Source organism: Phoca vitulina, unplaced genomic scaffold (genome assembly GCF_004348235.1).
Source record: "Phoca vitulina isolate PV1807 unplaced genomic scaffold, GSC_HSeal_1.0 scaffold12, whole genome shotgun sequence".
NCBI lineage: Eukaryota > Metazoa > Chordata > Mammalia > Carnivora > Phocidae > Phoca > Phoca vitulina.
The window spans coordinates 9,856,564-9,882,763 of NW_022589715.1; the positions used below are offsets into that span (position 1 = coordinate 9,856,564).

A 26,200-nucleotide genomic window follows, 5' to 3' on the forward strand; every position below is an offset into this window, starting at 1 on the left:
TTCTCCAGGCTAGGTACCTCCTGGTCTCGAACCATCACCCCCGTGCTGCAGACCAGCTCAGTGCAGGACGCAAAGACACAGGGCACACACACACCTGTCTTACGTAGTGCACAGCTTGCCAGGGTTGGATCTCTGTGATCGCTGCTCTCAGTGCCAGGAAACTCCCTAGGATGCGCATGTGGCCAAAGGGGAACTAGCTAGTCTTGTCCAGTGCTTTGGCACTGTTGTCAGAAAGAAGAGTAACGCTGTGATGGATGTTACCCCCTTTAATTAAAAAGTTACAATGGACTTAGTAAAATTAATGCCAAGAGAGATTATACTGTATATTCTGAAAAATGTGCCAAAGTACTCTTGCAAGGATACAGTTATTTTGGAAGACGAAGTGATAAGAATTGGCTGATTGCTACAGATTCCCTTGGGTGGTTCACTGGAGCAGCCAGGGAGTGATCATTGGATCATTCAAACGTAGTGTTTCTTGCTTCGTCTCCGTTGTTCTAAAAGTTACAGAAATCAGTTTCATGGTTGGTTCATTGCTTTGCATAAGATACTGGATTCGAAGTTTTCTCAGGATCAGTTGTATCCTTCACCAACTTTGCTTCTGCTCTGTTAGGTTTGACATGCTGATCATCATGGCGGCCCTGGTGGCCACCGTGGCCAATACCACCATTCAGTCAGGTCAGTGCCATGGGCTCTCGGCTTCGCCACCTCCTGGGATCATGCATTCAATGTGTATGTGTAGTCTTTGTTGAACCTGTGCACCAGTAAGGCGTTTGGGATGGGGCAATGGAGACACAAGAGAATTAGTAGAAGTGTTCCATGTCCTGGAGAGGGCTGGTAGCTTTGTGTTTAGCTGTATATTAGAGATCGCATTTGTACGCATCCGTCACACCAGACACTGACCTGGTCATCTCCTCTCCAAAACTGCCCTCAGTCTCATGGCTTCACCTCCATGCCCGTCTTGCCCGCCCCCCGGAGGTCCAGCCGCAGTTGGTTTGCATCGTCCCTGGTCCACTGCCCTCTTGTGTCGGCCTCCCCTGGCTGCACCCGCGCCTCCCACCACCACCACGCACACTCCTTCCTGTGGACAGCAGGGGGCGTTGTTTAGACGTAGTGCAGCTTCTTAACAGGCCTCTAGGAAAGGAATGTTGGGGAAGGAAAGGCTTGTAGAAGTGTGTTCTGTAGAACCTGATCCATGGTCATTAAAGACGGCCTGAAGTCTACACCGACTCTCAGGATTCTCTAGCTCAGGGCTGGGGGGGAAGGCCTGGGGTGGCTCGGCTTTGCTGGGGGGTGAGCCGTTCAAGGCAGCACTTACCTCCTCACTGCCCGGAGCTACTGTCGGGCTCTGGAAGTGAAGCCGCATCTCGCCCTGAGCCCACAGAGTCTCAGACCTCACTGAATAGAAGGGACAAGCCAGAGGCACTCACAGAACGGAATGTTAAATGATTGTGCTTTTTCTTTGTAGCAAGAAAATACAACAGTCAGCAGATACTGGATATCGTCTTGATATTGAGGATCCTCCGGCTCTTACGGATCATTGTCAGCATTCAGAGGTAAAGAGCGAGCGACGTGCCCTCGGGTGGTTCCCCCCCTGGAACCTGCCAGAAACCACTCCTGCCTCAGATCGGTCAACACATCCCATTAGGAGCCCCAAATGTACCTCGCATGGAGGACCCGGAGCTCTCTCCGGGTGGGGTTGGGGGTGGGGAGGGAAGAGCACTCAGATGGCAGCTTCCCGAGGGCAGGGGTTCTGTCCATCGCTCTAGTCCCCGTGGCCCCTTCCCTCACCGTGCATGCTGTGCGTGGCCGCATAGCGGTGGCCGTGGGGGCCACGGATGCTCCCGAGTGTGCCAGCCGTTGTCCTGTGAAATTCCTCCTGCCACCCTTGATATAGGGGCCTTTATTATCCTTTGTTCACCGGTGATGACAGTGAAGCTCAGAGAGGTTGAGTGACTCCCCAGGGGTGCACAGCTAAAAGGGCAAATTCCTGACGGTGTGTAAAGAACAGGTCCAGGCCCCGGGGGAAGGGATATGAAACCAAACCTGCTGGTGTGGTCAGTTCTAGCTCACGGCTTCCCTTCTGCCGTCTTGTGCTAGAAACTTTGTTTCATCTTAGATTCCGGCTTATCGTGACCACCTTAATCAACATTGGTCCCACGATACTGACGTTCGGTGGACTCGTCTTGGTAAGTGGCTTGTTCTTGTGGCTAGTTCTACGTGAGTAAGTGGTAAGAAGATGTTCATTCTCGGCAGCTCTTGGTAAGCCTTATTTGAAGTGAGGAAAAGAAAGGGAGATTAAGTAAATGAGACTCACTGGTTTCTTGTCGCCTTTTTAGAAATTTCCAAGGTCTGGAAACACTGGGCATATAGCAGTTAAGGCTCACCGGCCACTGTGATAGACACCACAACTTCAGTGGCTTAACTCAGTTGTGGTTTCTTTGTCACCCACGGTCTAGGTGGGTCTGCCTGCCTGACTAGCAGATGCTTCTCAGGGGGTGTAGGCTCCTTCTGGCTCATGGCTGTGAGGCCTCAGGTCCTTCTTTGTTCTGCTTGTGGCTAAAGCCCACCTGCCCCTCATATCGCCAGGGTGAGAACACAGCCACACAGGGCTGCGAAGGGCTGGCGCCTCCCGCTCAGGAGAGGTCCCACACTGTGAATGAGGGGCTCAGATACGTGGGCGCTCTGCCACAGGGCCCTCGCTTCGCTTTTCTGTTATCATGGTAAGAAATCCCATTTTACCGAAGAATGAAAGGCTGACTTCAGGTCACCCCTTTCCATTCCCCACATGCGTCTTTCCCAGAGACAACCATTGCTAAAAGTTTCTTGTTACTCTTCCTAAATAGCTCTATGTACACAACAAGTATATCCCAGACATGCCCGTATGTGTCTGGTTCATTGTTTAGTCAGATGGAAGAATCCACACAAAATGTTGCATAACTTTCTTCCACCTGATATCTTTGTCATATGTCCTGGAGGACACACGTATCGTGTCGGCTCTGCTGTGATTAAAATTGTCCTATGGGGGTGCCTGGGTGGCTCAGTCAGTTAAGCGTCTGCCTTCGGCTCAGGTCATGATCCCAGGGTCCTGGGATCGAGCCCCGCATCGGGCTCCCTGCTCCGCGGGAAGCCTGCTTCTCCCTCTGCCTCTGCTTGCCGCCCCTCCTTATGCCTTCTCTCTCGGACAAATAAATAAATAAAATCTTTAAAAAAATAAAATAAAAAATAAAAACAAAAGGAGGGAAGACTCCAGAACACATCTGACCAGCCCCTCGACTGACAGACCACTGGGTGCTGTCACCTTTTGGCCATTACAAGTGATGTGGGGAGGGCTGTTCTTGTACCTGCATCTTAGTGCTTCCGTTCCCGCCGGATACATCCCTGGGCACGGCGCTGTGAGGTCAGAGGGGAGATGGTTCAGACCTCGGGTGGATGGTGGCACGTGGCCTTCCGAACGCACGCTCCCCGTGTATCCCAGACGACAGCATATCACAGGCTGTCTCTCTGCAGCCCCCCCCCCCCCCCGCTACTGGGGTTTCCAAATCATTGCCCTGTCTCGCAGTCTGGGGGAGAGAATTGCACTATGCTGCTCTGACGGGCACTTCTGTCGTGTTTCATGAGGCGGAGTGTCTTCTCCAGGCTCTTTTGGGCACTCGCGCTTATTTTTCGGTAAATAGCGTGTTCATACCCTTGGCCTATTCTTCTATTCGTTTTTAAATAGGATTTGCAGGAGTGTTTTGACAGTTAAGGAAATAGGCTGTTGGTAAGTTTTTTACAGTGGAATTACTTTTCCTTCTCCGTCACTTGTTTTTTGAGTTTTTTTTTTTTTCCTGCATAAAGGATTTTTGTTGTATATTTGGGGGGCTGTATAAAATTTAAATTAATTATATAGTCCTATTTGCTAATCTTTTATTTTATAGATTATTTTATAATCTTTTATCTTTTATAGTCACGCATAGTGGGGCCTTTTCCTACTCAATTTTTTCTTTTTCCAATTCCTTCCTGGTTTGTTTTTTACATTTGACTCTATGGTACTTTCAGAATTTATTTTCCTATAAAAAAACAGGGTAAAGATACAACTTTATTATTTTTTTTTTAGAGGACCAACCATTGTTTATTGAGTACTTAAGCCACTAACTTGCCCAGCAGCTTTGTTTTTCACTCTGTAAGCCCATGGGAGAGGTCGTGGTGTGGTCCCGCCGGCCGTGTCTTCTGTCCCTCCGCGTCCACCGCTCCCCACCCTAACACTGCTTGGGCCTGGGTTGGGGTGGGCAGCCACCCCGGAATCAGAGTAGCGTCCCTTTCTGCCGGGGTCACCCATGTCCATAGTCCTCCAGCGTCTCCGGCTCGCTCCTGGCCCCGTGATGCTGCAGCTCCGTGCGCCCCCTGCTGACCGGGGCTGCCCATCACAGGTGGTCTACTACGTGTTTGCCATCATCGGGATGGAGGCATTCCACGGCAAAGTCCGGTTCTTCGACCCAAATTTCACCACCCCCGATGCTCTGGTGTGTGGGAACCCAGCCTTGAAAGACTCAGCATTTGCCCGAGACAGGTACTGCAAGAATAACTTCAATGACCTGGCCTCCTCGTTCGTCGTGCTGATGGAGCTCACGGTGGTGAACCAGTGGCACGATATCCTTTCTGCGAAGGCGTCCGACCCCCCGGGGCTGCCTGCTCCCTGGGGTGGGGGTGGGGGCGCCCAGAGGAACATCCAGGGCAGCTGCCGAGCTCCCCGAAGGTTTGGTTCCTTAGCTGCGTACTCCTCGCAGGTGGCTTTGCCCTCGTGACCCACCAGGCGGCAAAGCTGTACTTCATCAGCTTCCATGTTGTGGTCGTCATTCTCATCGTCAAGTGAGTTGACTCCTGCCCCGTTGGCAAGTCCGCGTCTCCTCCCCCTGCCTTGGTCTAACTTTTGTTAGCACTTGTGTTTATCATTGTCTGCCAGGGCACATTTGTATAGGATACACGTCTCATGGTCTCATAAGTTGTTTGGGCCAGAAGGACCCTGGGGTCCCGGCCAGTCTCCCTCCCCTTCCCCACCCAGACCGAATCCCTTGGGAGCATCCCTGAGCGCACCGTTCACCCTCTGCTTAAATCCAGCCATCTGGTGGCTTCTCAGAGCCTCAGAGTCAGTTCCCTAGTTGTCCCACTCTGGTCCGTCCCTGTCCTTGCACAGGTAGGACGGCACTGTGCCCCTGGTCTGTCCTGGCCCCTCTTCCAGGAGAGGCTTCAGTCACTGAGCGGCGCTGTGACATCCGACCACTCGGAAGCGCTTCTGTTCCAGCGTCTCTGATTCTAGCTCCTTGGTTCCTCATGGGACCTGAGCCTGAGTCCCCTTGAAGGCTGGAATGGTCTTCCAGAGAGGTTTTTCAGTTGTCATACCCTTCTCACAGCCTGGGGCCTGCCATTTCTGGGGGGACAGCCCAGTACCTGTGCTTTCCTTGTCACACCAGGCCCATGGTGGCCGGCCACCATCGTACTGACTTTGGCTCCAGAGTGACTTGAGAATCCTGGCCGAGGGAGGGGAGGGGAGGGGAGGGGAGGGGAAGAAAGCCCGTGCGTAGCTCCCGTCGAGCTGCTTGTCCTTACACAGGCTGGGTGGAAGGCGTAGAGGGAACAAGAGAGAAACGCCTCTCTGGGTGGCTCCTGCCGAGGTTGCTGGAGCGCGGGGACCAGCAGGGGCGGGGGTATTTCTGCCGCTGTCCTCTCAGAAGCAGGCGGGGGTTGTGGGAGCCCTGGGCTCCATCGTCAGCGCTGTTACGTCGGAAATGGTGAAGGGTCTGAGCGTCTCCCCGACCTGCCAGCCAGCAGGTTAGTCTGTGTGCCTATGCCCCAGAGAGGCACGGACAGAAAGCACGGCACCTTGGGCCGGAGACGAAGACAGTTTATTACTTGTGTCGGTTTCCTGAAACTTTGTCCCCACTGAGCAGTGTGGCGAGCACCAGCTGGAGTGGGAGTGCGGGAGGGAACCCCAAAAGAAGGAAACTGATCTTACAGAGGCTGCTGGGGCTTGTCTGTCCTCCCCTGTGGAGAGAGAGAGAGGGACTTTAGTTTCACCTGGAATGTAAGCAGATCCCCAGGGAGGGCAAGGTGAGCTCTTTATCTTTGTTATCCCAGACTGTGCCTGGGGGGAGGCATCGCTGAGCTTTCCATCTTGGGATGTCTCTGTAGACAGACATCCCTAAGTTGGCCCTCAGTGCCTTTGCTCAGACCACCTGGGCTGTGCAGAAACTTGAGATATTCACGGAGAACTGTTTACCAGCAAGTATTTGGCTTAAGCTTCCCCTAGAAAGAAACCATATTTTCTTTTTAACATTCACTGTTTGTTTTTATTTATTTATTTATTTTAAAGATTCTATTTATTTATTTGAGAGCGAGACACACAGCGAGAGAGGGAACACAAGCAAGGGGAGCGGGAGAGGGAGAAGCAGGCTTCCCGCGGAGCAGGGAGCCCGATGTGGGGCTCGATCCCAGGACCCTGGGATCATGACCTGAGCCGAAGGCAGACGCTTAATGACTGAGCCACCCAGGTGCCCCAATATTCACTGTTTAAACAAGTTATACCATAAGAATGGCAAGTTGTGTCCAATCCTTGAGAGATGTTGCGTCTGTCATTTCTCCCTTCCACGTTGTGTTGTCTTTGCGACTATTTGCCTTCTTGTTTCGGCTCAGACACCCTTCGGAACGAGGGTCCCCTGCTGCCTGGACCACAGCTCACACCCGGTACCTCTCACCCTTTCTCAGTATTTTCATAGCGTTCATCTTGGAGGCATTTTTTGTGGCGTACTCCTTAGAAAAAAGTGAAGTCGAAACTGCCATTGAGAAGAAGATTCAAGAGCTTGGAGTGGGAATCCAAGAGTGAGTAGTGGGTTCCCTCTGGTGTCGTCGCTCACTGGCCATGTTCACTCCCTCAGTGCCCCGTGGTGTCCGGCATGGGCCTGTGTGCCGTCCTCAGGGACCCTCACTGACAAGAGGAGAGCCCTGGATGCGGCTGGACGGTGCCACGGGGCCATGGCTGGGAGGGCGCGTGAGGGACTCAGCTGAGGGACCTGACCCTGTTCATGTCTCTTCTTCCTTGAAGAGAAGAAATGCAGGATGGGAAGCTCGTTGATAACATGGACGCCAAGGACAGTGGCTTTAGTGGGGATGATGGAGACAACAAAAGGAAGGCCTTGAAAGGATTGTACTTCAGAATTGCATCAAAAAGTAAGTTTTAACCCAATGCAAAACTTCTTCCAATCCATGCTCCTCACTGCAGCTGGTGAGGTGTTTCCAGAATGCAAATCTGACCCGCCATGCCGGCTGCATGCCATTTTGTCGTCGAGTGACGGTTTGGTCACCATCTGTCTTCCTTGTAGACTTGAAGCTCCCTGTGTGCTGGGCCCTGTCTTTTGCCTCCTGTGGTATCCCCAGGACCTCACTCTGTGCCCAGGGCATGGGGGCCCTTCACAACTTAGTCTTTAAGGGCTTTATTCTCCATGCATCAGCGGCGGGCTGAGTAACCCAGAGCAACCTGACTGTCACTTTGGGCCTTGGCCGGGGCGCCTGCACTTAACTCAGAATGAGGAGTACAGCATAGATTGCAGGCGCAGTGGCATGAGCAGGACGCCCCTACCAGAAGTTACCCTCCTCCGTCCTTCAGGGAAGACCTGCTCCTTGGTCTCCAGGGCCTTGCATGGTTGCGGAGCTCCATAGAGTCCACAGCAGCAGAGATGAGTGATTCTTTTCTGACTTCTTCATCCTTTCTTTCAAAGGCTGTTTGGCTAGCCATGCTTAGAGCATTGTCTTTGACTCAGGAGCCATCCTTCCAGAAAGCCGAGCTCTGCCCGGGCTGCTCCCCTCCAACTCCAACACACGCGAGCTCCACGTGCCTTTCTCCTTCCTCCCAGAGTACAGGACCGTGGACGCCCTGCTGCAGCAGATGTTCGAGTCCGAAATTGCTCCAGAGGATGAAGGCCCTTCCTTGGATGAGATTCTGAACTTCTCGCCCGGTGACATATATCCCAAGAATCCCAATTTTGAAAACAGTGCGTGATTCTGGCCTGGAAGGGTCCACACCTGGAAACCAGGCTAAGCTGCCATCACGTCTTGTGCATGCTTTCTGGAGGTGGTTTTCCCAGCCCGAGTTGTCTCTGTGCCCTGACCAGCCTGCGCTTCGGCCGCACGGGCTCGGAGTGGTCGGTGGAGAGATGTGGAGGGGCTCCTTCTGTGTGCCCCGCCTGGGGTGGTTCTGGGGTCTGATCAGAGCAGTAAGGAGGGGCAAATCTATGAAGAGATTATGAGGAGCACTTATCTTACACATGTCCGTCCGTACGTGTGAGAAGTCCTTTCCGTGGGGATATGAAAGCTTTTCATTTATTTTTATATGATATTTTGCTATTCTATTAAATCCTGTGCTACAGGATTAATACGTGAATGACTTTTGAATATTTAAATATGGTAAAGGAATATATCTAGTATAGAAGCTCTTTGATGCGGTGTTTATTCAAAATGAAGAAAAACATGAATGTGAAAAGAAAATTCTGTCACAGTTGCTTCTTTTTCTGGGGCAGGCTCTCAAAGCTTCTTTAATTAAATGACACTGATAGCAAGATTTTGAGTAAGTCTCTCTCTGAGGTCACTTTCCCCAGCTGGAAATCTCCCAATGCAGTGACATGCTCCTTCTGGGAAATTAACATCATTTTATTAACACAGTTTTTAATTGTGGAAAATACTCATAACATAAAAGTCACCATCATAACAAATTCTAAGTGTATAGTTTAGCCGCTTTAAGTATATTCACACTGTTGTGCAACAGATCTCCAGAACTTTCGATCTCCACACTGGCTACCCCTCGCCCCCCAGGCCCCGGCAAGCACCATTCTACCTTCCGTCTCTACGCATCTGACTGCCGTACCTCACAATCGCATTTTGAGCACGTTGTCAGGATATAGCTCCTCATTCTTCTGTACCTCGTCCCGGGCCCCACTATAAGGCAGGGGTCCCTGACCTGAGGTCTCCGAGTGCAGTGAGGCCTGAGTCATGTGTCCTGTCAGAGTGACAACGGAAGTTAGCTTGGGAGGGCCGCCTTTTCCTCGGTTCTGAAGGTGACCTCTGGTGTAGGAGCGAAGCCAAGGTTTCGGGCACGGACTCTGGGGCCAGATCGTCTGGTATCATACCCTGCCTCCCCACTGACCATGCCCCGTAATCGCTGTGTGCCCCCTTTTCTCCCCTACAGTTGGGATAGATGGTACCTCCCTCCCAAGACTGGGGGGCTGAAGGAGGAGGACGGGCGAGCTTGCTCTCACAGAGTGCTGTTCCTGGGTCAAAGCCACACCGGGTATTCAGTATTGCTGCTTTAGAATTTCATTACCATAATGATCCCTGGAAGGTGGGGTGTCGCTGACCCATCTGATGGGATTTATGGAGTCCTGCCAGCCTCCAGACTGCTCTTATTTCTTTGTATAGCTAACATGTATCGTTATACTAAATATTATACACTCCATGTACCGAGTGGCAACTTCATTTTTTTAACTTGAACACATGCTGGGCATTTTTAGATGAGGAACTATGCAGTCATTGTAAAAAAACAACAAAAAAACCCAAAACACAGGAATATAGTAAAAAGTCAGAAGTTGCTCTGTATTCTTGCTTCTCCTGACGCCCACCTCCCCTTCATTCTTCCACTCACAATCTGAGGCCCCCTTCCCAGTGGTGATGCTGAGTTTGTTGTTTGTCCTTCTGGAAACACACCTACCCATTTACAGTCATGTCTGTCATGCGTATGAATATATGATGTGCAGTGGACCCTTGACCAACACAGGGTCAGGGGGCAGGGTCACTGACCCCAGCACAGTCCCAAATCTACATATCACTTTTGACTCCCCCACAAAACTTTACTAACAGCCTACTGTTGGCCAGAAAAGCCTTGCCAGTAACATAAACAGCTGATTAACGCATAATTTACATGTAATGTGTAGTATATACTATATTCTTACAATAAAGTAAGCTAGAGAAAATAAAATGTTAAGTCATAAGGAAGAGAAAATACACTTACAGTACTGTAATTTTTAAAAAAAAATCCATATATAAGTGGACCTGCCTATGAGTTCAAACTCATGTTCAAGGGTCAACTGTAATTGCATTTTTTTATCCTAAAGTGGGATGTCATGACAGTTTTATATATATAGTTCAAGAACCTTTTTTCACTTAGCAGTATTTTTCATCTTGAGATATATGTGTGTGTATACACACACACACACAAAATGCTGCCAAGTGTTCTGTGCCATCGGTGTTTCCTGATTTATTGAAGACTTGACCTATTCACGGACCTATACGTTGTTCCACCTGTTCGACATTAAACAGTAACAGAGTAAACCTTGTTGTGTAATTTTCTTCGTGGCTGAGCCCTTGGGTGGGAGAGCCTGGGGCCAATTACTCTGGACTTGCAGCAGCCCCCGTGGCCACCAGGGGGCCCCACCGCCCCCTTCACGGGAACAGTCTCAGAGGAAGGGGAAGCAACAGTTGTGGTGGCCATTGGCCGCTTTCTCTGGGTCTTTCTTCTGCCTTTCAATGAAATTGTCACCCCCACATTTTGGCACATGGTCTCCCAGCTGGGCACTTCATTCCTGTCTCCCCGGCAGGGAGATGGGGCAATATGATTGTGTCAGCCCCTGGGGCTCTGAGCCCAATCTGGGTTTGCACCTCACAGGTCCTGCCCTTGGGAGCAGGCTCTCCATCTTGTCCACTTCCTGACCGAGAATGGCAACCATCAGAACGTCCTGGAAGCCTGTGAAGGGCGGCAGAGTCAGTGCCAGCACGCCATCACGTCCCCCTAGACTGTAACAGGAGACTGAAATCACGTGTCTTTTCTAAGCTACTGTGTCTCTGTATGTGTGTGTGTGTGGGGGGGAGGTTCTCTCTTATAGCACCTTAGCCTGCTTATAACCTAGCCAGTCCAGAAGTGGGTTTGTCTGAAACATTCCAGAATGGAACCGATGGACAGATGGATTGGCTCCAGTGATGGGGGAAATGGAAGACCAAGCATGAGGACTCCTAGGATCAGTGGCACAGAAAGGTGTGGAGTAATAATAGCTTGCAGGTGTCCTTAGAGACTATGCCAAATGCCCAGCTATTTAGGAGCTCTTGCCACTTATAGTTCCATAGTCTTTGGAAAAATAAATTTTAGAATCATTGCCTTAGACCACAGATATGATCCAGAGGGAAAAGGCACTGATAAGAGGAGTCTCTGAATCTCCTAAGGGACCAAATTGATTCTTAGCTAGAAGTTAGAATGTGGAGTCCGGGGCCAAGAATGGATAGGAGATGCCTTGACCCAAGATAGATATTAAATCTGAACCTACACTGAGTCTAGCCAATGTTGGAGCACTTAGCATGACCTGCACCCCTGCTCAGCTTTGCAGGAGACACAGATGGATAAGAACCAGCTCTGTCCTCAAGGAAAGTTCAGTCTCCTTAGTGGAGTAAGCTGCGTTTCCTCCCTCCCAGTGCTGACTTCTCATGCATCCGTTTCAGCTGTCCTTTAGATAGAGCCTTTTTCCTTGTGCAGATAAACATTGTGTGTGTGTGTGTGCAATGCAGACAACTAATTTATAATTAAAGATGATTGCTATAATTTGTACCAGGTAACGGACAAAAAAAAAAAAAAAAAAGACTGGCTGAAATGCTCCAAGCAACTTACTTTGTTCGGATGGAGCCTTTCTCCCTGGAGATAAGTTGTTGCTAGGAAATGAGGCTGTGAAGTTTATTTAAGTAAAGCCCTTGGCGTAGATCAGATACCAGATGGGCAACAGCAGTGCTGGGACGACACCGTGGTCAGGCTGAGGCTGTTGGTGTGAATAACATGGAGGATATTTGGAGTGTGGTGGAAGCTGAAGATCCAGTAATAGCGAACGGGCTGGTGGGAACAGGGGCCAGACACCAAGTGTCCTCCCAGCCCAAGATTGAAGGCACCCACAGCGGCCTTTCATGGAGGGACACGCTTCGCTCTTAGTTTAGTAAACAGCACCCGTATCTTCTTTTGTCTTGCTTTCCTCTCAAAACAGTCATTTTCAAAAGAAAAAAAAGACCCCACAAACTTGGCTTTATCAGTACTCGGTTATGTTGACACTTTGAGTAAATATGGAAAGATGGGCAAGAAAACTAGAAAAGTATCGTAATTCACGTTTGTAAGAAGAAGTGGATGGGTACTCCTTCAACATGATTAAACCCATCTCCCTCAGGCCAGCGCCGTGAGCTTACTGGGTCAGCATGAGAAGAGCTCCCACTGGAGCCGAAGGTGGGGGTGGGCAGTGCTCAGCTCTCTTCTCAACAGCCAGCAAGAGAAAAATCACCAGTGAAAACCTGGGAAAGACATACACAAGATTTTCATAGTGAAGACTATTTACTGGGAAACTTCAAAAGAATCGTCTGAAAAGCTTCCCCCGCTCTGCCCCCAAACCAACAGGCTTCATGTATTCAAACTACCAGCTAGGAAAAATAGGAAAAAATTAGATCTGATTTAAGCCACCAAAAGTTTAGTCCTAAGTGTTTAAATTAGTACTAGTATAAAAAAATTAGAGGACCTTTTTCTGTTTTTTTTTTTAAGATTTTATTTATTTGTCAGAAAGAGAGCGTGGGCACAAGCAGGGGGAGCAGGAAGCAGAAGGGAAGGGAGCGGGGAGCTGGGAGCCCAATGCGGGGCTGGATCCCAGGACCCTGGGATCATGACCTGAGCGGAAAGCAGATGCTTAACCAACTGAGCCACCCAGGCGCCCACTAACATAAAATTTTAAATGCACTCACCTTTGACCCAGAAATTTGTTTCTAGGAATTAACAGATACATCATATAATGAAATATTACAGTCATTAACAAAAATGAGACTATCCTATATGTAGTCAATACATTAAATTTAAAAAACCACAATTATGCCAGTTGTATGAAAAATATACAGAAATATGCATAGAATCATTCTTGAAAGATTAAAAAAAAATGAGTCATGATTGCTCCTAGAACAGGCTGGGAGTTAAGGGTAGGAGGAAACAGTTCACTCTGTGCTCTTGAATTGGGTGTCACCGCAGACTTCTTTTCATCATAATGCTAAGGTAAGGAGGGAGGGATGGAGAAATGAAGTTCAGTTCAGGTTACAGGACCCTTCCAGCTTTAAAAGTCGATAAATGCTAAGTTGGCTGCTATAATTTTAGAGGTAATTAATGATTTATACAGCTTGTAAAACTATTTTCAAGATGGGAGATATTTCTTTGAATGGTACTTTAAAAAAATAAGCTTAAGATTTATACCTGTAATATTTCCCAGGGACAGCACTGAAGAGTGGTACAATAAAGAACAGGCAAATTTTGGGGTGCCTGGGTGGCTCAGTTGGTTAAACGTCCGACTCTTGATTTCGGTTCAGGTCATGATCTCAGGGTCCTGGGTTCAGGATTTTGGCTCTTGATTTCGGTTCAGGTCATGATCTCAGGGTCCCGGAATCGAGCCCTGCACGGGGCTCCTCGTTCAGCGGGAGTCTGCTTGAGGATTCTCTTTCCCTCTGCCCCTCCCCCCATTCTAGCTCTCAAATAAATAAATAAATCTTAAAAAAAAAAAGAACAGGCAAATTTTATCCATAAAAACTTGAAATCCTTTGACTATCTTTGGAGAATTTTTGTTTATTATATACAAATACAAACCCTCAACTTAGAAAAAGTTTTTGGCTTAAAGTGAACAGGTCAGTGTTAAAAGTGATTTTAGAGAATATTTGGATCCAAATTATTCTCATGAATGCCTGCATCCCAAGAGGTGCCCCATCAGCCTGCTATGCGGGGGCACCTTACCAGGTTGTATACTTTGCTGAAATATTTGTAACATCCAAGTCACATGGATATATTTTGTGGACTTTATTTTTAAGAAACATTTATATAAACAATAAATGAGGAAAACATCAAGGGTCAAAGTGAACAGGCCAGCATTTACAAAGTGATTGCTAGGGAATGTCCATGTTTTATTTTCGAGAACGCTTATATTCTAAGAGCAGTACAATTAGCCTATTACGTAGGGTCTTAATCTTGTTTGTATAGTGTTGTTGAAATAGTTTCTTCAGCTTTTGCCTTAACAAATCCAAAGATGGAAGATGATGACAGTCTGGAATATTCAACATGATGTGAAAGAATTCACTCCACATATCCAGATGAGGAAGCCTGGAGAGACAATGCACAAAGACAAGATAAAGTGTAGTGTTCAGCATACCGGGGCAACCTCACTCCGGCCTCGGCCTTCTACACACCCGGACAGCTGACCAGAACTTCACCTAAACTCAGCTTAATGCATCAGGAATCGGAATGGTTTTCTTTTTTTTTTAAAGATTTATTTATTTGACAGAGAGAGACACAGCGAGAGCAGGAAAACAGCCGGGGAGTGGGAGAGGGAGAAGCAGGCTTCCCGCCGAGTAGGGAGCCCGATGCGGGGCTCGATCCCAGGAACTTGGGATCATGACCTGAGCCAAAGGCAGACGCTTAACCGACTGAGCCACCCAGGCGCCCCAGGAATCGGAATGTTGAATCTAAGTAAGAGAAATTAAAGATCCAACTGAATGTCTTATACACACTTTACTCCAAAAAATGACTTAAGTAGTCTTAGTGTAGTAATAGGTATTCAGTGGAAGAACTTTCTTTTATTTATTTTTAAGAAAATCAGTCTGCTTTTGGCTAGCTTTCTATCCCATACTGCCAGCATCTGATAAGCTGACTGAATGGTTCTGACGAGCCTAACTGCGTATGTGCTGGGACCAGGTAGACAACTCCTGGAAGCCTTAAAATTAACTGCAAACCCCTCACAGCATGGAGATAAGGCACAGGGCAAAAAGCAGACCACAACTAAATGCAGCTCACTACTATCAGGCCTGCTGAGGGGTAAGACTTTTCTCGGCTCTGGTGATCAGACAGAAGCCTTGTGAATAACTCTCTGGTCCGTTGATTATGAGCAAGAGAAGGAATAAAGTATTTGCTAAATTTGACGACTCATTATGCAGAATAAATCAGAGCTGTTCTAAGTTTTCCTTCAGGGCCTGAATCTAATCTTATTTATATACTGATGCTACATTTCATAAAATTACCGCCGACTGCTTTTTTTTTTTTTGTTGGGGTGGGTGGGTGTGTGCATGAGGGGCTGGGGGGAGTCCTAACTTAAACTTCTTCAAGATACAAACATGTAAAACTCCATTAGGCCTTTTGGACACTAAAGGTGAGCGTACTTTTCTACGTATGTTTTTATACCTCAAAAAAAAAAAAGTCAACAAAAGTATAAGTGATATAATGAACATGCATGTACCAAATACCCAAACATCACAATAGCTTATTCACGTGACTGTGTTAAGAGAGCCATCTATGTGGATAGGAAGAGCTCTAGTCTAGTTGTTAATTTTCACTACCATTTTACAGATGAGAACAGTCTTACAAAAACTAAAGTCACCCAGGCATGGGACTTAAAACCCTGCCCTGGGACAGCCAGCTGCCTCGTCTCGTTACTTTATAACTGACAAAGCACTTTCACATACATGATTTGCCTTTGCTTCTTATAAGAAACTTCTTAGGAAAGTGTGCTCGGCATTATTCCCATTTATTTATAAAGGCAAGGAAACAAGTAAAAACCTAAGGTTCAGGGGCACCAGGCGATTTCTGTGAAGGGTGAAGAGAAACATCTGAGCGTGGACGGGATGCCCGCCCCTCCGCCCGCTCTCAGTGGGTCCGGGCGGGCACCGGCTGCACCAGCAGCTGCGGAGCTGTGGAACTCGCTCACGGTGCGCAGCGTCCACCCCAAGGCGGGGCTTTTCTGGGCAGTGACAGAGATCCATTTTCCACCAGACAGAACCCGACATTCTGCTGTTCATGCTCTTTTGCTGCAGCACCAATGCAAATACTCACCTCCTAAAAAGACCTTCCGGCTTCCAGACTCCTCCTTCCTTTTTCACTTTCATGTAAGTGCCAAAGAGCATGCAGTACACTGTTGCGGCAACTCCAAAGTAATCCATCTATAAAGGAAGTCTCGGTGTCTATGACTAGAATAGTTACTCACATGTGAGTATAGGAAGAGGTCTCTCTAACTTCTACAGCTAGGTAAATAATCACAGGATTTTACTTTTAAATAATTTTGGGAAGCCATTTTTTCAGTGTCCCGCTGATACGCCCTGCTGAATGCCTGTCCGGGCTTTGCTGGAGGCAGCCCCTCGGAAAGGTGTTCTTCTGGAGCTACCGTGTCCTTCTCAAGTCCGTTTTGCTATCCGGGGGCAAACACAGCACTTCAGCCCCTCTTGCACACGGTCAGCTTAGATGTCCCCCCCCCTCCCCGGGACTCTGGTGGTTGGCCTCCCTCTGCACTCTGAAGCCTCTAGCCGTGGGGTGTGTCCATCACTGAAAACAACACTCGAGCATGGTCTTAAATCCAAGGACAGAAGATGACAAGACTGGCTCAAACTAACGAGATCCCCCAGTTCATTTTTAAAATATAGCAAGTATAACAAAGGAAACAATTTTCAAATCTCTCCCTTCGGTTCCATACCTGGTAGCTCCATGGTTTGTTGCTGAGCATCTCAGTACACTGAAAACCAGATGTCTCACACCTTGCTGTAAATGTAGTTCCTTTCGGAAAAAGTTTCATGTCTATACTCTGACCCAGGTCAATCAGTGCCAGGCCAGCAGATACATCATCATCTTCACCGTCCTGTTCCAAAAATCTGTATTAAACACAAACAAGGGCCAGGCGGCATGAGCACAAATAAAAGGCTGCTGGGGACACAGTAAGAACTGCGTTCAAAGTGCAACACTTGCCTGTTTCCAAGTATGAAATTGTCTGGCTTAATGTCTCCATGAATTATTTCACAGTCGTGCACTTGCTCAATCATGCAGAGCATCCTGATCGCAAAGGACAGGACTAGAGCTTGCGGCATCACTTTTTCTGGGGTGTTTTTATAGAGGTTAATAGCATTCTAGAAACAACACAGAGTGGAATCCTGAATTGGTTCCTCAGGATGGATGAGATCTCAAGTCAAGAGCTTTGCCCCCACCTACCACTCCAACAGAAGCTCCAACTACAATGTTGGAGCCAACCACCAGCCAACAATGGACTTCAAACTCATGTTCTCATCATAATAATGAAGACACTTACTAGCAACGTGCCATAGCTGTAGAGATCTCCTACCAATACACTGCCATTCTGGAAGAAGTGGGCAGAATAGAATTTGATGAACATGTGTCGCATGCTTGGCTTTAGTCTCTCCATCAGCTGGGTCCCGATGTAGAACTCCCAGGGGTTGGCGGGCTTCTGGACCTGCAAATCAGGTGTGTGACATTCACATCCAGCCTCACGTTCTGGAAAACGATAGCCAGAAAGCAACTTCTACCCCAGTAAAGGATGTGGGGTAGAAAGTGATGACAAGCTATGGACTACTGCTCAAGTATGGGACTTGCTGTGAGATCGTTTCTGTGGCAAGGCCATTCTAAATCCCTGCCACATGGTTTTTGTTTCTTAACCATGGACTATAGACCTGAATGAAATCACCATTGCCTTGAAAAAGAAAAAAGAGGCTGACAGACTCAAGTTCTAAAATTCATTTCTATACTACACAATGAACTGCTCAAATTATTTACCTTTAAAACAAATTTCTGTTTATTTTTGGTATCATTCACCTCTCCATGGGTAACTTCATAGACCTGGGCAAAGGCCCCTTCTCCAAGAAGGTGATCGACATAGACCAGCAAGGAACCTTGAAGACACAGGAGTCAAAATGAAAAAAAAAAGGCTCAAAACATTATTTCTGGTAAATTTTGTATTTGTAGAATTTTCTTGGTGCTTGCTTGCTTTAATAAATACAAATGGATATATAGCTCCCTCAGGAAATGTTTTTCTTCTTCAAGGAGTTAAAACACCTGCCACAAAACAGCTCCCCTTTGTAAATGCTGGGCCGGGGGAAGAGAAGCAGCACTGCTGGGCACCAGGCCTGCCACTGAATGGCAGGAACGGGGCAGACATTCTCTCTTCACCAATATTCTCATATCAGAGGGGTAACACCTGTGCTGTCTACTTGGCAAGACTGTTGTGATGTTAGAAAGTACACACAAAGATCCTCGGTAAAGTACTGAACAAAGCTCTACCATATGCCTTTGAAAAACACAAGTGTCTTACACTTGGACAAAATGGGCAAAGTATAATTGTACCAATATTTCTAATAGAATAATTATAATTTTTTATTGATGTAAAAATTTTATTTTAGGATAGTTTTCAATTTACAAAAAAGTTACACAAAGACAGTAGAGTTTCTGTTTGCTCTGCACCCAGTTTCCCCTACTGTTAGCATTTAATAACCATGGTGCCTTTGTCCCAAAGACAGAACCCACAGTGGTAGGTTCCTAAACCCACTCTTTATCTGGATTTTGGTAGTTTTTCCTTAATGTTTCAGGACAAATCCATCAAGTCTCCTTGGTCTCCTCCACTAAGCTGTAACAGTTTCAAACTTTTTGTTTTAGGTGACCATGACGGTTCCAAGGAGTATTAGTCAGATAAATTGTAGAATGTCCTTCAAACTGGATTTGTCTTGCTATTTTTAATAACAGTGGGGTTATTGGTTTGGGGAGAAAGACCACTGACATAAAGTTGTAACAGATTTTAAGTAATTTTAAAAAATCCACGTGTTCAAAATCAAGTATAAAAAAGTAGACTTGTGGTTTCTAATCTGGCACATTAAGGAGCGTGGAAGTCATCACTCCACCCCACAGTAAAACAAAAACAAAAACAAAAACAAACTGAAAATCAACAAGTCTTCAAAGATCCATTAAAGAACTGAAGTCATAGGGCAAACTGCTGCCTCTGAAATTGGGGAGACAGACTGGTGAATACAGAGAATAACAGCTTGCCAGAGAAACCACCACTGGAGCCAGTACGAGGGGGACGACAACACAACTAACACCTCAGATCTTATTTGAGAACAAGTCTTAAGGGAAACTCAAAGCCAACAGGGGAGACAGAAATAAGGACACAAATGGAAAGTTTAGCCTCTACATTGGCAACAAACAGTAAACACAGCCTAATCTCAAGCCAGATAAATCTTACACTAGAGGCCTGTTTTATCTTAGTTCCTTTTACCCAGTGGATTGGGTCTGGCTTCTAACAAAAATGACAAGGCATACTGAAAGACAAAAAACACAGCTTGAAGACACAGAGCAAGTATCAGAGCTAGACACAGATATAGCAAAGATTTTGGAATTATAAGACCAGGGATTTTTTAAAATTATGATTAATACGCTAAGGGCTATAATGCGAAAAGGAAAAAATGTAAGAACAGATGGGAATGTAAGCAGACAAACAGAAACCCTGAGGTGGGATCAAAAGGAAGCGCTAGGGAAAAAAAGACCACTATAACAGAAACGAAGACTCTCTTTGATGAGCTCTTCAATAGGCTGTACATGGCTGGGAAAGAATCGTCAGCTTGTAAGAATGTCAACAGAAACTTCCAAAACTGATCTGCAAAGAGAAAAAAAATTTAAAAAGATAGAAAAAAACATTCAAGTGTTGTGGGACAATTACAGTAGGTGCAACACATGTGTAATGGGAATACTAGATGGCAGAAGAAAACGAGAAAGGAACAGAAAAAATATTTAGAGCAATAATAGTTGAGAAATTTCTAAAATTAATGACAGACGCTAAATCAAGGATCTAGGAATCTCAGAGAACACAAGGCAGGAAAAATAGCCAAAACTCCACACCCAGGCAAGTTGTATTCAAACTGCAGCAAATCAGACCAGAAAAAAATATTCAAAGAAGCCAGTGGAATAAAACTACCCTGCCTATAGGGAAGCAAGGAGAAGAATTACATTCACTTCTCTGGAAACCACACAAACAAGAAGAGAGTGGAGTAAGTGTTAAAAGGAAAAATGACCAATCAAAAATTTGGTATGCAGTGAAATTATCCCTTCAAAAGTGAAGAAATAAAGACTTGCTTACACAAAGATTAAGGGAATCTGTCACCAGTAAGCCTGACTTGCAAGAAATGTTAAAAGAAGTTCTGCAGAGAGAAGGATGAGGAGATAGTCCAGAAACTCAGATCAGAAGACTGTAGGAAAAAGGAATAAATGAAGATAAAATAAAATCTTTTATTTTTCTTATTCTTAGATGACCTAACAGATAACTATTCAAAATAATAATTGCTACAATGTATTCAGTAAGTACAGTTTAGGATAAGTGAAGTATGTGACAGTGCTGTTATAAGGGATAGGAGGGAAGAATTAATTAGTAACATTCTCTTATAAGGTACCTGGCATTACCTGTGAAGTGTTATAGTGTTCTTTGAAGGTAGACTTGGATTACTTCTAAATGTATACTGCAAACTCTAGGGCAACTACTAAAAACAGTAAAAAATGAAGTATAACTGATATGCTAATAGAGAAAATGAAATCACAGAAATACCCAATTAACACCAGAGAAGACAGAGAAGACAAAAAAGGAAACAAAGAACAAAGGCAATGAATAGAAAACAGTAACAAATATAGTAGATATTAATCCAGCTCTATCAGTAAACTTTCTAGATATCAGTAGACTTAATATACCAATGAAGGGGCGCCTGGGTGGCTCAGTTGGTTAAGCGTCTGCCTTCGGCTCAGGTCATGATCCCAGGGTCCTGGGATCAAGCCGCACATCGGGCTCCCTGCTCAGCAGGGAGTCTGCTTCCCCTCCCTCTGTGTCTTCCCTGGCTCACTCATGTGCACTCTCTCAAATAAATAAATAAAATCTTAAAAAAAAAACTTAAAAAAAAAAAAACCAATGAAAACAGAAACAATCGCAGTAGATAAAATACAAGACCCAGCTATACGTTGTCTTTGAGAAAAACACCTTAAATATAAAGACATAGATTAAAAGTAAAGGGATGGAGAAAGATACACCATGCATGCTAACATTAATAAACAGAAAGCTGGAGTAGCTATACTAATTTCAGAGAGAGCAGATGTCAGAGCAATGAAAATTATCAGGCATAAAAACGGGCATTAGGTACGATAAAAGATCAATTTTCCAAAAAGACATAACAATCCATAATGCGTATGTGCCTAACAACAGAGCATCAAAATAGTGAGGCAAAAATTGATAGAACTGCAAGGAGAACAGATGAATTCACCATTCTAGTTGGAGATTGCTACACCTCTCTATCAGTAATTGACAGACCCGACAGGCAAAAAATCAGTAAGGGCATGATTGACTTGAACAACAGCACGAATCAACTGGATCTAATTAACATTTATGGAATACTTCATCTAACAACAGCAGACAATACATTCTTTTCAAGCTCACATAGAACATTCACCAAGACAGACCATCCTGGGCCATAAAAAAAACAAAACAAAACAAAACAAAAAAACACACCTTTATCAAATTAAAAAACCAACCAACCAAACAAAGAAATCATACAAAGTATGTACTCCAACCACAATGGAATTAAACTAGTAATCAATAACAGAAAGATAGCTGGAAAGCCCCCAAACACTTGGAGATTAAACAACACATATTAAAATAACACATTAATCAAAGAAGAAATCTTAAAAGAAATTTAAAAATATTTTGAACTAAAAGAAAATGAAAACACAATTTATCAAAATTGTGGGGTACAGCAAAAGCAGTGCTTAGAGGGAAATTTATAGGATTAAATGCATATGTTAGAAAAGAAGATCTAAAATCAAGAATTTTAGTTTCCACCTTAGAAAACTAGAAAAAAAAGAACAAATTAAATCCAAAGCAGAAGAAAAAAATAATCAGAGCAGGCAAAACAAACAAACAAAAAAAACAAGAAAAAATTGCCTGCCTAATTAAGACAAAAAAAAATTGCGTAATTTAGATACAAAAATAATAATAGAGCAGATATCAATGAAATTGAAAATAGAACATCAATGAAACAAAAAGCTGAATCTTTGAAAAGGTCAATAAAAACCCATAAGCCCCTACCAGGCTACCTAAGAAAAAAAGGGAAAGGACACAAAATACTAATATCAGAAATTAAAGAGAGAACATCAGTATAGATCCCATGAATTAAAGGGATAATAAGGGAATACTATGAACAACTCTGTGCCCACAAATTTGATAACCTAGATGAAATGGACCAATTCCTTGAAAGACATACTCTACCAAAACTCACACAGGAGTATGAGATAAGAAATTGAATCAATAATTAATAGCTTTCCTAAACAGAAAGCACCAGGACCAGATGATTTCCACTGGTGAATTCTACCAAATATTTAAGGAAGAAATTATACCAATTCTCCACAAACTCTTTCAGAGGAAAGAAGCAGAATAAATACTTCCTAACCCCTTCTATGAGGCCAGCATTAGCTGAATATCAAAACCAGAGAGATACACTATAAGAAAACTATAGAGCAGTATCTCTTATTAACATAGATGTAAAAATCCTCAACAAAATATTAGCAAATCAAATCCAAAACAAGTATAAAAAGAATTATTTACCATGACCAAGTGGGATTTAACCCAGGTATGCAAGGCTGGTTCAACATTCAAAAATCAATTAATGAATCTGTCACATGAACAGAGTAAAAAGAAAAATCACATGATCTTATCATAAAAATAGAAAAAGTATTTAATAAAATCCAACACCCATTCATAATAGCAACTTTCTGCAAACTAGGAATAGAGGGCAACTTTCTCAACTTGACAAAAGACATCTACAAAAAACCTACAGCTAACATACTTAATGGTGAGAAACTAGATAAATGTTTTCTCACTAAGATCAGGAACAAGGCAAGAATTTCTCCTGTCACCACTTCTACTCAACATTGTACTAGAAGTCCTAGCTAATGTGATAAAACAAGAAAATGAAATAAAATGTATACAGCTTGGGAAGGAAGAAATGAAATAGTCCTTGTACATAGATGACAGCATTGTCTAGTCAGAAAAATGCCAAAAAATCAACAACAAAAAACCCTCCTGTAACTAATACAGTGATTATAGCAAGGTTGCAGGATATACAAGGTCAATATATAAGTCAACTGCTTTCCTATGTACCAGAAATTTGTAAGTGGAATTTGAAATTAAAAAAACACAATACCACTTACATTAGCATCCTCCAAAATGAAATAACTTAGGCATAAATCTAACAAGATATGCAGAAGATCTATATAAGGAACTCTATAAAACTTTGATTTAAAAAAATCAAAGAAGATCTAAATAGAGATATGCCATGTACATGGATAGGAAGACATGATACTGTCAAGATGTCATTTCTTCCCAACTTGATCTATAGATTCAAAGAAATTCTAATCAAAATCCCTGCAAGTTATTTTGTGGCTATTGACAAATCGATTTTAAAGTTTATGTGGAAAGGTAAAAGGCCCAGACAGCCAACACAATATTGAAGAACAAGTTGGAGGACTGGCATTACACAACATCAAGACTTACTATAAAAGCTACAGTGTGATATAGATAAATAGGTCAATGGAACGGAAGAGAGAGCCCAGAAATGGAGCCAAGCAAATATATTGTTAACTGATCATTGACAAAGGAGCAAAGACAATTCAATTAAGAAAGGATAGACTTTTCAATAAATGCTGATGGAACTGGACATCAACATGCAAAAATGAATCTAAACACCGAACTTATACCTTTCATAAAAGTTAACTCAAAATGGATCATACACATCAATGTAAAACATAAAACTATAAAATCCCTAGAAGGTAGCAGGAGAATAGCTAGGTGACCTTGGGTATGCCGATGACCTCTTAGACACAACACCAAAAGCATGATCCATGAAAGAAATAAATTGATAAACTGGACAAAATTTAAAAACTTCTCTGCAAAAGACACAGTTGACAGAATGAAAAGACAAGCCAAAGATTGAGTGAATATCTTTGTGAAACACTTAACTGATAAAAGTTATCCAACATACATAACAAACTCTTGAAACTCAATTAAGAAAATGGGGGGGGAAAACTCAGAAAGAAAGAACTAAGAAAACGATCAACCTGATTTTTAAAAAAATGGGCAAAAGATCTGGATATATACCTCACCCTAAAAGATATACAGGTGGCAAATAAACATGAAAAAATGTACATCACATGTAATTAGGGAATTACAAATGAAAAGCCATAATGAAATACCATTACACATCTATTAGAGTGGCCAAAACCCAAACTACTGACAACGCCAAGTGATGGTGAGGCTATAGAGTAACAGAGCTGTCACCATTGCTGGTGGGAATACAAAATGGTACGAACTCTGTTTGAAGGCAGTTTGGTGGTTTCTTACAGAAGTAAACATACGCTCACATGTTCCAGCAATCACAAGGCCTTGGTATTTATCCAAATGAACTGAAAACTTCTGTCCACACAAAAATGGCATAGGAGTTTTACAGCAGCTTTATTCATAATTGCCAAAACTTGGAAGCGACCAAGATGTCCTTCAATAAGTGAACAGATAAATAAACTGTGGCACATTTGCACAATGGACTATTACTCAGCGATTGTAAAGACAGAGCTTTCAAGTCATGAAAAGACATGGAGGAATCTTAAATGCAAATTGCTAAGTGAAAGAAGCCAATCTGAAAAAGCATGCATGCGGTATGGTTACAACTATATGACATTCTGGAAAAGGCAAAACTATGGAGACAGTAGTAAAAAGATTAGTGCTTGTCAGGGTTTTAGGTAGAGGGTAGACGTGATGAATAGATGGAACACAGGGGATTTTGGGGGCAGTGAAACTATTCTTTATGATACTGTAATGATGGATACAGGTCATTATACATTTGTCAAACCCCACAGACCGTACAACACGAAGAATGAACCTGAATGTAAACTATGGACTTTAGTCAATAATAATGTATTAATATTGGCTCATCAATTTCAACAAATGTACCACACTAAAGCAAGATGTCAATAGGGGAAGCTCTGTGTGTGTGTGCGTGTGCATGTGTGTGTGTAAAGTATCTCGTGAGAAGTCTTGCTCCCACTGTTATTCACATCCACCCTGTTAACCATTTTTATTAGTTTTGAGTATGCTTCAAGGGTTCTCTAGAAATAGCATGAATATGAACATATGTTATCTTCCCCCTTTTTGAGAAAAGGCAGCATATAATATTAGTCTGCCCTTAACAGCATGTTTTGGACATCACTACCTATCAGCACAGAGCAAGCTATATTTTCTGTAGAGATGTCCCATAATTTATTTAAGCAGTCCCCATAGCCACCTATGTTGTTTCCAATCTACTGTTTTTACATGCACATATGTCATATTGAATGGATGCAAGCATATCTGCAGGAAATTCTTAAAAGTGGATGTCTAAAAGTATATGCATTTTTTACTTTGACAGGTATTGCTAAATTACTCTCTATAAGTGACAGTCTCAACAGCAATCAAAATCCGACAGTCATGGCTTAACAAAATGTTCTCAGCTTAGTACTATAGATAATCTATGACTCTTTACTTGAGGTGGGGGTGGGGCACAGGGGTGGTACCGGAAGGAGAATCACACACACATGAGTTACCATTGACTTCCCATATAGAAGAGTTTAAAGTTTTATTACCCATATGGTCCTTACCCAGTTGAAATTCAGTCTTGGGCTTGATGGCTGGAAGTTTACACTGCCATTCATAAGTATTTGGATAGGATCTCACTGGTTTAGAAAGCCCAGATAAAAGTGTGAGAATCAACGTTTCATCCCATGGATTCTCAACAGTCAAGTCTTAAAAGGAATGGAAACAAATAAAGGAAATGAATTCAGTACCCAAGAATTTTCCCAAAGAAACTACAGATAAAACAAGTGGAGACATTCATTAAATAAGCTATCAAAAGCCTTATCTTTAAAAGAGCAATGATTCAAATAATAACCATTTGGAAAAATCAAAATGGCTAGTTCTGCACAGCTCATTGTTATTTTAGATCAACAAATTTAGATCAATATTTAGTTGTGACAAAGGAAATGAACACCAAAAGCACCTGTTCCACTTGCCTGGAACTGCTAGATTCTGCCTTTAACATAATTATGTCTTAAAGGCCGACCTGGATATCAGTTACTTCTAACATTTCCCACAAAATACAATGACTTTCAATACTTATATTATCTATGAGCAGTTTGCATGCATGAGATGTACTTTGGGTTCACAAAAAAGAAATCATTTCTAAAGGGAAGAATAAAGTTTCTATTCAATTTAGCATGCTATAAAAATTCTTTTAGTGGTAGTTATCAAAG

General features: G+C 44.0%; 2 protein-coding genes across 2 annotated transcripts in view; one reads left to right on the top strand and one right to left on the bottom strand.

The window, feature by feature from the left end:
- Positions 1-8,324, top strand: part of LOC116636413 (two pore calcium channel protein 1-like) — a 36,006-nt gene extending 27,682 nt beyond the window's left edge. Inside the window, exons 13-20 of the mRNA XM_032411182.1 lie at positions 611-675; positions 1,466-1,553; positions 2,117-2,186; positions 4,410-4,629; positions 4,758-4,848; positions 6,742-6,855; positions 7,079-7,203; positions 7,887-8,324. Of these exons, the coding sequence (XP_032267073.1) occupies positions 611-675; positions 1,466-1,553; positions 2,117-2,186; positions 4,410-4,629; positions 4,758-4,848; positions 6,742-6,855; positions 7,079-7,203; positions 7,887-8,032 (919 nt within the window). The 3' untranslated portion in view covers positions 8,033-8,324. The remainder of the gene's footprint in view (positions 1-610; positions 676-1,465; positions 1,554-2,116; positions 2,187-4,409; positions 4,630-4,757; positions 4,849-6,741; positions 6,856-7,078; positions 7,204-7,886) is intronic.
- Positions 8,325-13,864: 5,540 nt separating this feature from the next.
- BUB1 (BUB1 mitotic checkpoint serine/threonine kinase) overlaps positions 13,865-26,200 on the bottom strand; it is a 44,240-nt gene continuing 31,904 nt past the window's right edge. The window contains exons 19-25 of the mRNA XM_032411137.1: positions 25,550-25,693; positions 17,615-17,730; positions 17,133-17,294; positions 16,796-16,953; positions 16,527-16,701; positions 15,893-15,999; positions 13,865-14,170 (exon numbers count right to left, since the gene is read on the bottom strand). Coding sequence (XP_032267028.1) covers positions 13,975-14,170; positions 15,893-15,999; positions 16,527-16,701; positions 16,796-16,953; positions 17,133-17,294; positions 17,615-17,730; positions 25,550-25,693 — 1,058 coding nt within the window. The 3' untranslated portion in view covers positions 13,865-13,974. The remainder of the gene's footprint in view (positions 14,171-15,892; positions 16,000-16,526; positions 16,702-16,795; positions 16,954-17,132; positions 17,295-17,614; positions 17,731-25,549; positions 25,694-26,200) is intronic.